Consider the following 15,286-nt stretch of genomic DNA (forward strand, 5'->3'; position numbering starts at 1 on the left):
CCAATCATGAAAGATTCTTGTGAGCTGCATGAAATACTCCTTCCCTAGGAGCAGGCTGTGTGTAACGTGTGCTTAACTCCCCCAAATCCCAAACATAGCTCCTATTGTAGCTGAATAATCAATATATCCCACAGAATCTCTAATCTTCCAGACTGGATTATTCACAGGAATTGGCAGGATTTGACTGTTGTAGATTCTTTAAAACTGGCTGAATGTAAAACAATACATTTAAAAAAGTTTCCCAAATCCTAAAGAGTTTTTTTTTAATATATCCATTAGCAAATGGTTACTGGAATGTAAATTACAGTAGTTAATCTCTCTCTTACACACACACACACACACACTCTCAGACAGCCACTCCCTCTCTAGTCTTCTCAATTTTGTACCTGTGAACTATTGCAAACACTATGAAAGAGAAAAAAACCCACAAGAGAAACCGTGCTTTAACCATGGCCTGTCTGCATTATGTATATATAGGCAGATCTCTGTTGGTGCAGCACAGAATGGAGCCGTAAAATCTCAGCCCACTCCCCCCCCCACAAAGTCTTGTGTCAAGATGTGACAAAACGACTGGCTTCAAGTTCTTTGGGTTTGACCTTCCCATCTAGAGAATATGGCAAATAATGACATAAAGCTAGATATTTATCAAATGCAGCAGTTTTTAAATGCAATCGCTTCCCTTTTTATATTGCTTTTTATCTTGAACAGAACAAATTTATATACTTAAAAAGCATTTGCCTGAGGCAGCCTTAGCATTATTTATGGATATTTTCTTGTGGCCACTACATTATTTCTCCTACTCCTAGCTCTGGAAGAAACTGTCCTATAACAGCATAGGGGTTAGTGGTCCACATTTTTGCCTGTCTCGATTTTTTTCACAGCAGAAAGAAGGAAAATATACCTTGTCTGTTTCTTTTGCCGCAGAAAATGAGATATCCGAATTATGCCTATGTTCAATACACGAATTGACTAGCACTTTAGTAGAAAGTTCTTGATTGCATTATAGATTCAACCTTGTCTTAAGATACATGCACGGACACAATTCCCATGAAATCAAGGGGAAGGGTGCATGAGAGGGCATGAGAGAGAACAAACACGCTTCCAGTGTAGCAGAGGAACTCCAGAGCTCCACTTACATTTGATTTGTACTAGGGAAACAGGGAAAAATAATATTCAAATAAAAGAACTGCAGTGATGTAAATATTTTAGGAGAGAGCAGATCAGAAAAAGAAAAAATATTTCTTCATTTAGATCACATAGACTATTTACTTTCTTTAGTATTCAACATAATCATTTAGTCTGTGGCCTTAGAAATTCAAAACAGTTTAACATTTACTGTTACTTGACAAAAGAGTGGAAAGAGGAGTGAGAAACACGGTGCAGGCTACCGTGGTTTTGTGGAAACACAAAGGAAGGGTTCACCTGGACTTCCAGACTCGATTCCTGTCTAGTCTAGCTGGACCCTTCTCAGAGGCCCAAAGCAAAAGGACAAGGGACAACAGTCACAAGTTGCATCAAGGGATGTTCCAATCAGATACAAGGACAAAAAATTTACACAGTAAGCATGGTCAAACACTGGAACAGAGGCTGTGGAAAATGTGTACCAGGAGCCACCCAGAACTCAACTGGTTAAGGTCCTGAACGGTCTGATCTCACTTTGAAGCCCTCTTTCTTAGAGCCAGAGGACTCGGTGACTTACAAGAGCCCTTTCCACCTGAACTAATTCTATGATTGTATCATCTGTTCCTAGCGAAGTCTTTATTTAAAAGCAAACATGCTGACAACGCCTTGTGGAGGTCAATAGCAGTTCTCCTGGTTAACACAGCACTGATAACTGGTCTGACCATCTTGCATCAAAATTCCCTCTTACCACAAAATCCATTAATTGACATCATTGTCCAGTTTCTGCTTATCTGCTCGCTTTGACAGCAAAGTCTCATGGCTGACAAAGTTGATTTTCAATGGCAAAACACAGTTGTTGCAGATTTTTTCTTTTTGGTTTTGTTTCATTGCATGCAACTCAGAAGCTCAAGTTCATTTAGTCATTAACCACAAGAAATAACGATTCTTCAAATAGTCTCTGAGTACCTCAGGCAAGCTAGTAATAAGACTTACTTTGTGCAAAGGCTTCCTGCACATCTCCTCCCACCCCGGTCAGAGAGTCCTGAGGTGCGTGGGTTGGGGTGGAGCAGGCAGAGGCAGACCTGATGGGCATTGGAATCGGTCGACTGATAGTGTGGCTGGGTGAGGAACGCGGGGAGCCTGCACCTTGGGTCTGCAAAACAGTCACAAGGGGTTAAACAGGTCTTTGCAAGAGCCCTCACCTGCTGTCCTTGTAACCCTTCCCTCAGCTTAAAGGCATCATGCTGTTTGTAGATCAGTTGGGTGATGTTAATTTTGCTAAAACAAATATACTGAAGTCAGTTGTTAGCGGACAGCAAGGCTTCCATGTAGAAAAATATTAAGTAGGAAAATATGAGTCAAGATCTGACTTCCTTTAAGCATGGGAAAACGCCAGGCAGCTAAATTAAAAAAAATCCAAGTTAATAAGCACCAAAGTATAGACCTTCTCTCTGCCCTCTTCCCTCTCTCACCCCTCCCTGTTACCACGCGTGTTTCATAAAATATAACCCATTCAGACTGTAAGAAGGGGAAAGATGCTGGCACCGACGTGGCTTTCAGCCTGGGCGAGGGACTGAAACAGCCCCTTTCACCAGAGCGCTGCTGTGAGAGCTGATCACAGCCCTGCCCTCCGCCTCCCTGCAGGAGAAGTTCACGGTACCTGCAACCTCTCAGTCACATAAAGTCTGACACTTGCAATAAATAGTACAGCTTTATGCTTCTTATTTGGAGCTAGAGAACTATTTTAAGCCACGATTAAATCATATGCTATTAAATTGTTCGCTCTACAGGATATACTCAGGCACTCCCAAAACACTGTGGGGATAGGGCAATATAAATTCCTGCTATGGGTTCAGCTGCTGGAAGTGAAAATGTTTTAACACCAGTCATATAAAATGCCATCCTGTTAGCACCTCATAGTTAGTATCACTTAGCTGAAATTGAAGCAGACTTTACAAAATAGTCATTTTTACATTTTACAAATGCAGCTGGGTGAGTGATACCATGAGACACAGTGGCCTTTTCCTCCACTGTTTCAAAACCCCTGCGAACGTTTATCCATGTAAGGAAAAACAAACGCTGGAGCCCACACCAAACTGCACATGGCTTTTGACTGAAAACCTGTGTTTGGTAGATGCCAAGGATGGAGGCGGCTTGAGTGCTGCTAAAGGGGAACTGCAACACATGCCCCTGGTTGTTTACAGTGAAAAGTAACCCTAGGGCTGGTTTTTCCCTCACCCTGGGTTTATTTTGAGAATTCAGAAGGATTTCTTAACTCCTCCCATTTCTTTTGACTCTTGTAGTCCCTGCCACTGTAGTCCTGATATGGTTTGGCAAATATGTTCTAAAAAAGACAATAGCAGCCCATTGCAGGAGGAGTTCAGCATTGCCCTTGAGATTTTTTAAATCCCTGCCCCAGACCATAAATAATGTATCAGAACACTAAGCTATTTGTTCTTTTCTCCTATCACCCCTTTTTAAGAGACATTATCACCAGAGAAACATCAAGGGCAAATGAGGTTTATGAGGAATAAGCACGTTACTGATGGGAGAACGGAGGATTTAATACTTATAATTTCTTTAATGATCAGTTTTAGAACATTTAAATGATGGATGAAAGGGAAGTGGAATATATAAGGGCCAGATGCTCTCCTGTTTCTGGAATCATCTGTACCCACTGCAGCAGAAATGCAGATCTCTAGTCCTCCAGAGGCAGGGCACAGAGCAACCTGGAGGTGCTCCAAGGTCCTTGGAGGTCACATCCCCTGCACATCAGGCAGGGGATCTGGGAGCTACAGCTATCTCCTTTCATGCCCCGACGGGGGATGTTTCATCCTCTGTGAAACAAATTTGTGAAAGAATTTCTGGTTCCCAGCTCCCTCTTTTGCTTGCCCTTTTTCTTCAGCTCCCCTTTGCCTTTGATCTCAGTTCTGGGGAACAACAGTGGGAACTTTCAGAGAAGATGAGAAAAAAATGGACAAAATTTGCTTCCTATAGTCAAGTCACATTTAAGGAATGAGCTTCAGAATAGGCATTTTATTTACTAAAAATAACAGATGCCTGCCAGTACTTCTTTGCTGGAATTTTCCCACAAGAGAAATGTAAAAGCTGCTGCACACCAGCGCTTTCCCTTGTGTCTGCTTTGCAGCTATGACTGAGATCTTGTGTTTATGATAAACAGTGCTCTCTTATCTGTAGCTTTCAGTGTTGGAACAAACTGTTTGGGAAGCACAGGGAGACGAAGCATTTGGAGTCCCCTGTGCAGTAAAAAACTCCTCTGTTTTTTTACTATTTGGGCAGTATCAGACAGAACTGATGAACAGCAAGTTGAAACAGGAAGATATTAGGGAATTGCTGATTTCAGAGAGGTGAACATTTTAATTCTATTTTACTCATCTAGATGCACCTCAGCCCAAGTTTGTGGGAATGGAGTGCTATTAGGATAGGATTCCTGCTTAGTGGTTGTCAGGAGAAACGTGGTTTTCACAGGCTAGAGCTAACGGCCTGAAACCTGCTAAGATAGTCAGTAGTGCCTTCTTAGTAATCTCAGCAGAGAAATCGAGCCCCGAACTGCTCCCAAACCTCGGCAGTCCCACCAGCTGAGGACTAAGGCGTGCTGAAAGGGGAGCTACCACAGCCACCGCAGATATGTGGATGGCCTCAGCTTTTATGTTGTACTTGGTTGCAGCTAGCAATGTTCTCGTGCCTTTTAGGAAAACCTCGATGTATTTTATTTAATTCACCATCCCTAGTCAACCTGCTATGGATTTTAAGTTAACCCTTGCTAGGCAGGAAAAGATTTCCCACTATCAACTGTCATGCGTGCTTAGGATAAAATGCTTGAAATGAAAACTGGCTTTACAGGAGCTTTAGCCCATTGCTCCCTCTGCCGGAACTGAACTGGGATGACATATGAGGAAAGCCTGTCTCACAGCCTCATCAAACGACGCAGATGTGAAGAACTCATTACCCTTTCTCAAGGAAGGGCAGGAGAGAAATAGAAAGTTCATAAGCATTAGATGAATTGCCAGGCTGCTCATTCCAATTGAATTCCTCCAGAAATTAATTTAATCCTGTTTCTCTCAACAGATCATGAAATGGCATAGTGTAATGGGGATCATTTAATGGAAATTGTGAGAGTAATTCCTTAGTGTCATCACCTGGTATTCAGCGAGGCTATTACTCTCTGAAGAAAAAAATCATATCTCATAATAGCCTGAAAATGTGCTTTCACTTACACTGTCCAGTGAACATTTTGTATGGTAGGGAAACTCTTGTCGCGTTGGAAACCTCTCTTTTGCGAATGGAAGTTCTTTTAATACTGTTATGCAGAATCAAAAAGATGGCCCTTACACAAAAGTGATGTTTGGTCAGATTTTTTTGTTTGGTGCAACAGATTGATGGTCTGCAAAAATTAGCCAAAATGTTAGTTTTATGAAGGTGAGTATTACCTACAAACTCTGCATGCTCTACCATAGACAGAACACATCAGACTTGTGACTACTTCTGCTGATGAAAGCAAGAGGAAGCATGTTTTATTAAAATAAAACGTTTTTACTGGACTCATAAATCCGACTGCTGTCTAAAAAGGGCTTTTTTTTAGCCTACTATCTTTCCAAGATCCATTTCAATACTAAAAAGCTCCAAAACAATTAAATCTTCTAAAATTTACCATTAGTAATATAAATACTTGCCCTTTTTGATCTAGGTTGCAGAAGCCATTTAGAAACTACATTATTTTCCTGAAGACTCATGGGACTGTTAGTATCGGTGCCGACTTTAAAAGATGTGCACACAATGCCCTGACTTTTTCTGGATAAAGTGGGATTTCAAACTCATTGTCCTCGCCTAATTTAAACTCAGTTATATTTTTTCTTAAAGTTCCAAAATTCTCATTAGATTTTCAAAATGTTATCTACGGTAGAAGTGTTCTTTAGTTCATATTCTAGGTTGGTTTCACTGCATCTGGGTGGTGGTTTCCAGATCTTACGTGTTCTTGTTTAGAGGAGTGAGAAAAAGATCAAGACTCCTTGTAGCCATGACTAACTTTCTAGAGGGCTAAGATGTTTAACTGAAAATTGCTCCACGATACTTGAAAATAATGTGTGAAAGAATTGCAAAATATTAATATTTTGGTCAAAAGAACACGCACACATTTCAAGCAAAGGAAGTAAAATAAATCACAGGAACACAATCACAGTTAGGAGTTAGTGAGGCCTCCAAGAAGGAGGTAACTTACTACCTGTTTCAATTCTTCTTCCTAAAGAAAAAGAGGATCAGCACATGAGATTAGCCAGGATGTAAGTGAAGAACAGAAAACAAAGCCAAATTTGGAGTACAGGGTTAAAGCTACAGTGGAGATAGTTGAAGGTATGTGACCAGGTTATGGTCCCACCTCTGTACACTTTGAAACACCAGAACAGTGCAAAGCGTGCAGAAAGCTACTATCATTTCCTACCCCAAATTCTCTTTGTCCAGGCAGTGCAATGACAGCAGGCAGCCCTGACTGCTAGTTGTAGCACTGCAGCACTTCATAGGTAGAGCAAAAGGTATCCTGTCTACTCCCAGCTCCCAAAAATCTCCTGGCTACTCGGTGGGCTCTGCTGCTCAGGTGCCACCAATTCCTGCATCGTGGCTGCAGAAGCCTGTGCCTGGGGAGATGCCAATGACATAAGGGGTCAAACTCATCCTTTGATGCAAATACGTGTTGCCAAATGGATTTCAGTGAAATTCTTTCTGCTTTTATCAGAGCCACATTTGACCCACGTTGCGCTGAATTTCCACGCGCTCACTTTATCTGGCATGGCCAACAACAAAACAGACTCTTATGCTATTCAGAGCACTTTCTTCCAATGTGAATTTCTGGCACCATCTGTCCTGAGGCACATCAGGTAAAATAGTGCTGGACTCTGCAAATAAAGGTTGGAAGGGACTCTCACCCTAGTCTGTCTTAAAAATGCACATGCTTTTTGATATCCCCATTTTTAACTGAGATCCTTTGTTGAGGCATGTTTCATCTGTTTAATAAGGGCTTGTTTCTGTATTTTTGAAAATGACCAAGTGTTGTTGGGAAAGCATCTCTAAGATCAGAGAGTTAGATGCGGTTGTCAAATGGCATGTATGACAGAACTAGCAACCGAACAGGCAAAGTTAAAGGAACTAGTAAAAACAATTCTGTATACTGTCAGCTGGAATAGAGAATAGTATACAGTGCTGAGTTGTTTTTCTCACAGTTATTAGTTATCACGTCTTACATGTCGTTTTGTTTCTTTTCTCATTCTTTTGTTTTGTATTTGATGTGCTCAACAGAGAAAACTCTAAAACCAGCTGAAACTGGACCAGAAAATATTTTGTGTTTGGACATTGTCAAATGGCTGATCCAGAAACTGCTAGCCTGAAATCCAGAGATGCGGCCAAATCCTTCTGCCAAAGAGCAAAACAGGACTGTATTGCATCATGCTGCAATATTATTTGAAGGATTGCATTTATTCTTCAATAGCTAGAATCACAGAATCATAGAATAGTTTGGGTTGGAAGGGACCTCTAAAGGTTATCTAGTCCAACCCCCCTGCCGTGGGCAGGGACATCTTCAACTAGATCAGGTTGCTCAGAGCCCCGTCCAACCTGATCTTGAACGTTTCCAGGGATGGGGCAGCCACCACCTCTCTGGGCAACCTGTTCCATCTTTGGGCAACCTGTTCCAAGCCTGTCTCTAATGTTCCATCCACTTAACAGTAGGTGACAATGACGATGCAGTGTTACTGCAGGAACAACATCATCTGAGCATCATTTGAAACCCCTGAATTGAAAGACCAAGGCAAAAAATAGAAAGGGAAGGAAACAAAGCCAAATTTTACGGGTGGAAATAGTCAAGTTCTGCAGAATTCTGTGGTTATATCTCCTCCCTCTCCTCTCTTGCTTCACTCTCCCTGTTCTCCTTGGTAGTATCAGGTGGAGCTCCTTACCTTCAGCAGTTTCATGAGGCCTTCTAACTGAACCATAAGCTCCCTCCGGCTTTCCTGGAGAGCAGACATCCTCTGTTCCAGCTCATCCTTCCGCTGTCTGAGAAACAAGCAGATCCGATCAGAGTTTACCCCTCACAGCATCAGCAGCTTTTAACTGCATCGTTTCCCCAGCCCAGCTATAAGGTATATGCCTTGTCCTGGTTTCGGCAGGGATAGAGTTAATTTCCTTCCTAGTAGCTGGTACAGTGCTGTGTTTTGGATTTAGGATGGGAACAAAATTGATAAGGCACTGATGTTTTAGTTGTTGCTAGGTAATGCTTACACTGGCCAAGGACTTTCTAGTTTCCCATGCTCTACCGACTGAGAAGGCTGCAGGTGCACAAGAAGCTGGGAGGGGGCACAGCCAAACTGGCCACAGGGACATTCCATACCATGTGACGTCATGCTCAGTACATAAACTGGGGGAAGCTGGCCGGGGGGGCCGCTGCTCGGGGACTGGCTGGGCATCGGTCGGCGGGTGGTGAGCAATTGTACTGTGCATCACTTGCTTTGTGTATTATTACTACTATCATATTATTATCATTATCATTTTATTTCAATTATTAAACTGTTTTTATCTCAACCCATGAGTTTTTCTCACTTGTGCTTTTCCAATTCTCTCCCCCATCCCACCGGGGTGTGGGGGGAGTGAGCGAGCGGCTGCGTGGTGCTTAGTTGTCAACTGAGGTTAAACCACGACAGCCTACAGACCGCAGGAAAGCAAACACACTGTATGAGTTCAGCACAGTGCTTAGAAACGGGGCTACATGAAAGCTAGGGAGTTCACTCATATTGAGGATATGGGGGATGAATATGGGACTGAATATAGTGATTAGGAAAAAGACAGACATTGACACAGACCCTTCCCCGACGAACAAATGAGGTTCAAACAAATTTGTGTTATATTCCCTCGTGGGAATGCCTGGCAGTCTTTGGATCTCTCTAGTCAATAACCTCACTAGCTGTCAGGAGAAATTAAAGCCATGCCCTCAAGGACAGGAAATTACAGCAGGAGCACTGAACAGAGCGAGATCTGAGAGAAGCTAAGAGACTTCAGAAATTCAGCCAGAAAACCACAGCGATCTGCTTTTGTTTCTATTTTTTTCCAAAAGCAAGAGTAAGGCTATCATATAGAGGAGATATAACTGCCTGAAAATAGCTCTTTGGACTCGGAGTCCAGTGCTGGTCCTGTGACAGTGTGAACACTGAGCCACTCCAAGTGTGACAGCCAGTTTGTGCCCACATTAATGGGAACAGCTTTGACTCTGCACAGCTCCACTGCACAGGACGGGGGTTCAGCACTTGCACATGTTCAATCACTAAATTGTGTGAGAGGTCCCCACATAAATACAAAATAAAATTGTTGCCTCCTGGAAGCTATGATGTAATTAACAACATTACTGTTGTTTCATTATTAAACATACATATTCAACATATATATTAGGTATATTTTATACACTACTGTGTTGCAAATAACATAAAACCACTATGTCATTAGCCTTGTACTACCTACAAAATAATACAATTTAATCCTAAATGGAAAAGCACCAGTGCCAACAAGACTAAGTACATTTCCTATATTTAGGGAAATACGAAACACTGATTTTGAGCCTTCTCTGTAAGTGAGCAGTTACTCATATAAGCGACATTGATTTCTACAGGATTGCTCATGTGTGCTCTCTCCCACCTATATAATAGGATCATATAGTAACACTGCCAGGTTGTATTTACTCTTCTGGAGGATTAATCCTTTTTCTGCTACAAATTGCCTGTGCTGGCTTTTCTTTTCCAGGCATGTAAGGGTTGGAAATGTTCTTAATTGTACAAAGGCAACTGAGTTTAAGAAACTGCTAATAAAAATAAGATACCCTTTCCATGTAATTCAAAGTGGCAGGTCCTAGCACAGACATCTGCTGGGCTTTAGATTCATTCTACGGGGAAAGAGGATCTAAGCAGCGTGCAATGTACAGACCGCTCCTCTGACTTTTTTCTCCCGCTGTACTCCAGAGCAAGTTCTTGGAAGCAATGGGCTTTCCAACCTGTCTTCAAGACAGCACTGGTAATGTGAAGGAATGCTGTGTTCAGAACCTCATTTCAGCGAATCTGTAACACTACAGCAGCTAGTGCTGCTGGGAAAGGTGCTGGGACAGGTACCCACAACATAACTTACAGATTCCAGCATTTCTTAATATTATACGAACTAAATTGCCCTACTGCCCTAATTGCTTCAAGCCCCAAAAATCTGTAGGGTAACACGTGTAAATCAGTGCTGTTGTTCTGAGTCCTGCTTTTTTATATTGTGACATCTTAAGTGTCTAGGAATTTGAGGTGGTGTTGAAATTCCACAGTAAATCAGAAGCAATCTTTTGCCTTTCAAATGGTGAACACTTTAGAAGGTGTGCAAAGCAGTACAGACCCACAGATTAAAAGTGTCTGACTCTGACACTGCATATTAAATCAGAAAAGATATCATAATTGAGGAACTCAGCATCACTGCCCTTGGAACATCCCGTGTCAGGAAATTCAAATAAGGGTATTATGCTTTTAATATGTGTAGCAAAATTGAAAAGAGGGAAAAATTAAGTAGTCAGCCCGCTAACACTGCACAATCATTTGATTTTTTTTTTTTTTAAGGATAATGAATTTTATTTGTCAACTCCATAGAAAGCTAATCTCCTAAACCTGTGTAAAATAGACTTTAGGCTTGATGCGCAGGAGCTACATTATTGGTATACTTATGTGGTGCACACTTTTTTATCACAGTCAGTTTTATATGTCTCACAGAATGTCACTTGCCTGTAGATATCTAGAAGTAATTACATACTAAAATCAGTCAGAGAAATGAAGAAGCTTATTTGTCTTCAGATTAGAAAGCAAATGTAATTATTTGTGAAATAGAAAAATATTTTAGTCTGGAAAACTCAATAATAAAATTATACGGTATTTGTAAAGAAAAAATTTAGCACAATTTCTTACAGTAATTTCCTTTGGTTATGAATCAAACCACTAAAATATTACTTGTGTGAGGAGCAGCTAAGCGGCCAAAAATGTTCTTTAATCTTCTCATGAGAGAACTGCTCTATGGGGGGGGGTGGTAAAATTTAATCTGGCATTGTGTCACGAGAAAGAAAGTGTTTACACTCTATTCTCTATTCACATGAAGTGTTTTGAATAGTTCTTATTGGATTCTCTGTCTGGCTCTCACAACATGAACTTGAGGATTTGCAGGGAGCCTACGGATCTGGGCCAATGATAATTGTTCCTTCAATGTGATATACATGGCAATTAGTAAATCCATGTAGAGTATCCTAATTAACATGCAGACACATCCATATCAATGTTTTTAGCTTGGTGGGATAATTGGAGAAATGATCCTCTAAATGTTCAGCTGCTGCAGATGACATCACTCCTCTGTCATTCCAGGATCATTCTGCAGCCTGGTTTTGCACCGTGAAGAGAGCTGACCTCTCCTTAGAGCTCAACACATGAGGGAAATTTCCAAAAATTAATGTCTAATTCTAGCTGTATTTTCATGTAGCTCTGTATTTACTTTAGCATAAACGAGAAGTCTTTGTAGAAGCATTTGTTCTGACGGAACAGCATTTTCCCCCATATAATTAATGGCATTTGGAAAGGGCTGTGGGGACCTATTCCAAATGACCTAAGGGCCTAACTCTGCAAACACTAATGCACATGCTTAATTTAATGTAGATGAGTAATATGTGAGATTCCTCATGCATGCTGTTTAAAGCATAAGCTTAATTACTTCTAGGACTACAGCCTGCACCGAAAATGGAGAAAAAATACATATTGTGTTATTTACTTAAAAAAGCCCCCAAAACCGTAAGCCAGGCTTATCTCTTATTTCTTCTCTTATTGAGAATGACTGGCTGGCCCCAGTCCTGGCCAGAGGTTTTACTGCTGTGGACTTACCTCAGGAGCCGCAGCTCTGCAAGGAGAGTGGGATTTTGTTGTGCCTTCTCCGGTGTGGGCTGAGATGCTTGCTCATGTTCAAGTCGCAGCCTCTGGATCTCTTGTAGGATTTCTCTTGGGGGGGAGAATAAGCAAGACTACAAGTCAGTAATTTTCCACAAAACCAGCTCACCAGACATCGCAAGAGGAGAAGCAGACTGGGCTCCAACCAACAAAAGAAGCCCTCAGCAATGGGAGAGGGCTCTGGATATTTTTTAAATAAACTTTCGGGATTTCACCATAAAGGGAAATATTTCTTCAAGACCCCCAAAAATCAGAGGTAGACATGAAATAGCTCTATGCTTAATTAGATTACTCCCTTCTAATTCTTCTCCATGAACATTTCAAGCACATGAATTTAACAAAAATTAAAGTAACCTATCTGGCCCTTCTTGAGTATCAGAGAAAATATTTAGCACTTAAAAAAATACTTTTAGTGTAAGCAGAGATCTGAGAGTGGTCAACAATTCATGGAGAAGCCCTTTAATAGGACTTGTTATGACCGGCTTGCCAGCCCTGGAGTGCTGTCAAAAGGCTAACACAAAGCTTTGCAGCAGAAGGTTGAAACCTTTGTGGATTTTTTCTCTTCTTCACAACGTGCTGGATAGCAGACGGTCAGGAGACAGCCTCAAACTATGAAAGACAAATTGAGACTGGAGCTGGTGGCTCATTACACGGTGACAGAAGGCAGCGCAGAGTTTGGAAGAGGAAACCATCTGGTCTGGGCTGGCCTCTATTTTACAGTCCGACAGTAAACACAGAGCTCTGCTGCCATACATTTCATGGCATCAGGCAGTCTGATACCCAAGGCCAGATCCTCTGCTGCTAACAAACAGGCATCGCTCCTTTTTGGGGCCGGCTGGCGTATTTCTCCTGGACACTCTCTCTCAGTCTCAGTCACATCCATATCTAGTGTCGCGTTTGATCAGCAGCCTAACTTGCTGCTAACCTTTCTGCAAACCTTTCCTAGGCAGACTGTGTTCTGGAGAGCTTTAATCATCTTTTTCACAAATAAAAGCAGAGGAGCATAATGTTACCAGTGTTGACTGATGCTTTTATCGTTTCATGTTATAGAGCTACAGAGGATCCAACTCAACCTGGTTTTGAAACAGGACAGGCTTTTTTTCTTTTTTTTTAACTCTTAACAAACAGCAGCTGCAAACAGTAAAGTACCAATGATTATATGATGTCATTGAACAGTACACTCATTAAAACACAGGGTGGCTATGGATTTCAAAGCCTTTGCCATATTCTGCAGACCTTTTTGTGCCCTATGCTTTTTGTAGGGGGAGATGTATGCGCATGTATAAGCACATTGCACAGAAGTAGGTGGTAAAAAATGTTAGGAAACAAACAAACATACACAATATATGGGACTGAACAAAACCAGGTACTTTGTGGATGCTTACCGGTTTTTATTTTCAAGCTCTGCAATCAGCTGCCTTTGTTGCTTGTTTGCATCAATGGTGAAGGAGATATCTGATGCCCCTCTCTGCTGACCCTGCTGCTGTTGTAAAAGAGAAGGCTGCATTGAAGGAATAGCCAACATGCACTCATGAGTTCAACGCAGATCCGTTCTGTGAAATCCGCTTACAGAAAATGCAGCACCAGGCTTGCCTACACTAAAAAAAGAGCATCCATGTTGTGCTCATACCAGTACAGCTCCATTGCTAGTAAAAGCAGGGTAAGTGCTAGAGTAAATAAGACTCAGTGTTTACCATCCTGTCATTCATTGCTTCTTCAAGGAGCTTCCTCTGGACCAATGGTAAAAGGCAATGGCACTGCTGCAGGCAGTTGCTGTAATATGGCTCTTAATTTTGATACTACAGACAAGAGGAATACACTGAAGCAAAAACCAGCATCCCTCTCCAAAAAGAAGGGGATGTGTTTCCAGTCCAGTGGTGCTTCCTTCTCTTGAAAGTATGGTTTTACTTTCAGTCTGAAAGCTGTACCTAGTTTCCAGTCTGGCTGTGTGACCCATTTGGCCAAGTTTTCCTATACACTCTGATGCTACTTCAGAAAAGCTCTTTCCCCAGTCCTTCAGGTACAGCAGAACCTTTTCTCCCCAATAAAATGAAGTGGGAATTAAATTATTTACCAAACTAGGCAGTGCTCACTACAGCTTCATTGGACTATGCTCTTTTTTCATGTTCATCAGCAATAACCAAGTACTGGTTTGCTTGTTCAAACTCCTGTATTTCAGTATTGTATCAATGACAATGCGGAACAAGACATTTGAAGTTTCACAGCTATCCAAGAAACCAATTTATTTCTAACTCCAACCTGAAAGAATCAGACACTGAAAAATACCCTGCTGAGTTACTGCTGTGATCTGAGTGCTTCTCACCATAAGAGCCCCGTGATGTGTAACTTGGGAGCCCGATTTTATGTGATGCCAGGCACCTCCTCCTCCAGGAGGTGGCACCTTGCAGGAATGGTCCCTCAGAAAGGATGAAGATACATCTCGGTGATAACATGTTAGCGTCTGTGGGGAAAGGATGTGTGCCTGTAACCACTTACTATTTTTCGTGCTATGGGTACATTTTCCCATTAACACTCCAACCATAGGGAAGGAGAGCAGTGCAAAAAGAAGAACTGATACGCGCTGATGGATGTCACGACTGATACAGAGGGAACCAGGATCTTTATCCTGAATGCCCAATGTTATTTGGCTCCTTAAAAAACAGAATGACCATCAGCAAAGCTTTACAAATTTCCACTGTGCTCCTAACGTGGTGCCACATTTCTGCATACAGAAACCTTCTCTTTTCCTTCTGTCTCTTTTGTTCAAAGAGCACAGATGGATGGCAAAGAGAAATTCAGTATTTTCCTTCAAACCAGCTCTATTCAAAAGCTACTTAAATATTGTTTCCTAAGTTTTCCCCCATATCACAGACACATGTTTTATACAACTGATTTCTACCAGTTTCTACCCAGAGACATTACTAACAGGCAATCTTGTTTCCATGAAGAATGACCATCCTTCAGAAACAGGACCATCACACCTACAGGTTGCCTTAAATTTGAAACACTCTGCGTCTCGCCTCTGGAAGGGGTTGATTTGGGCTGGGCTGGCAGACCAGGAGCATCCGTGCATCCCTCTCTTCCCCTGCAGCTGCAGGTAGTGTGAAAGCTTCCATGACAGACGGCTGCACAGGGTGGCAGATTCATCTTCACTGCCTTCACTT

General features: G+C 41.8%; 1 protein-coding gene across 17 annotated transcripts in view; it reads right to left on the bottom strand.

Annotated features, from left to right (window-relative positions):
• Window positions 1-15,286, bottom strand: part of DTNA (dystrobrevin, alpha) — a 223,721-nt gene that overhangs the window by 13,278 nt on the left and 195,157 nt on the right. For all 17 annotated transcript variants that reach the window (XM_009331409.1, XM_009331423.1, XM_009331418.1 and 14 more), the window contains 5 exons: window positions 13,508-13,605; window positions 12,060-12,173; window positions 8,088-8,184; window positions 6,365-6,382; window positions 2,116-2,275 (listed from right to left, as the gene is read on the bottom strand). In XM_009331409.1, coding sequence (XP_009329684.1) covers window positions 2,116-2,275; window positions 6,365-6,382; window positions 8,088-8,184; window positions 12,060-12,173; window positions 13,508-13,605 — 487 coding nt within the window. The remainder of the gene's footprint in view (window positions 1-2,115; window positions 2,276-6,364; window positions 6,383-8,087; window positions 8,185-12,059; window positions 12,174-13,507; window positions 13,606-15,286) is intronic.

The sequence above is a fragment of the Pygoscelis adeliae genome, unplaced genomic scaffold (assembly GCF_000699105.1).
Source record: "Pygoscelis adeliae isolate BGI_AS28 unplaced genomic scaffold, ASM69910v1 Scaffold108, whole genome shotgun sequence".
Lineage (NCBI taxonomy): Eukaryota > Metazoa > Chordata > Aves > Sphenisciformes > Spheniscidae > Pygoscelis > Pygoscelis adeliae.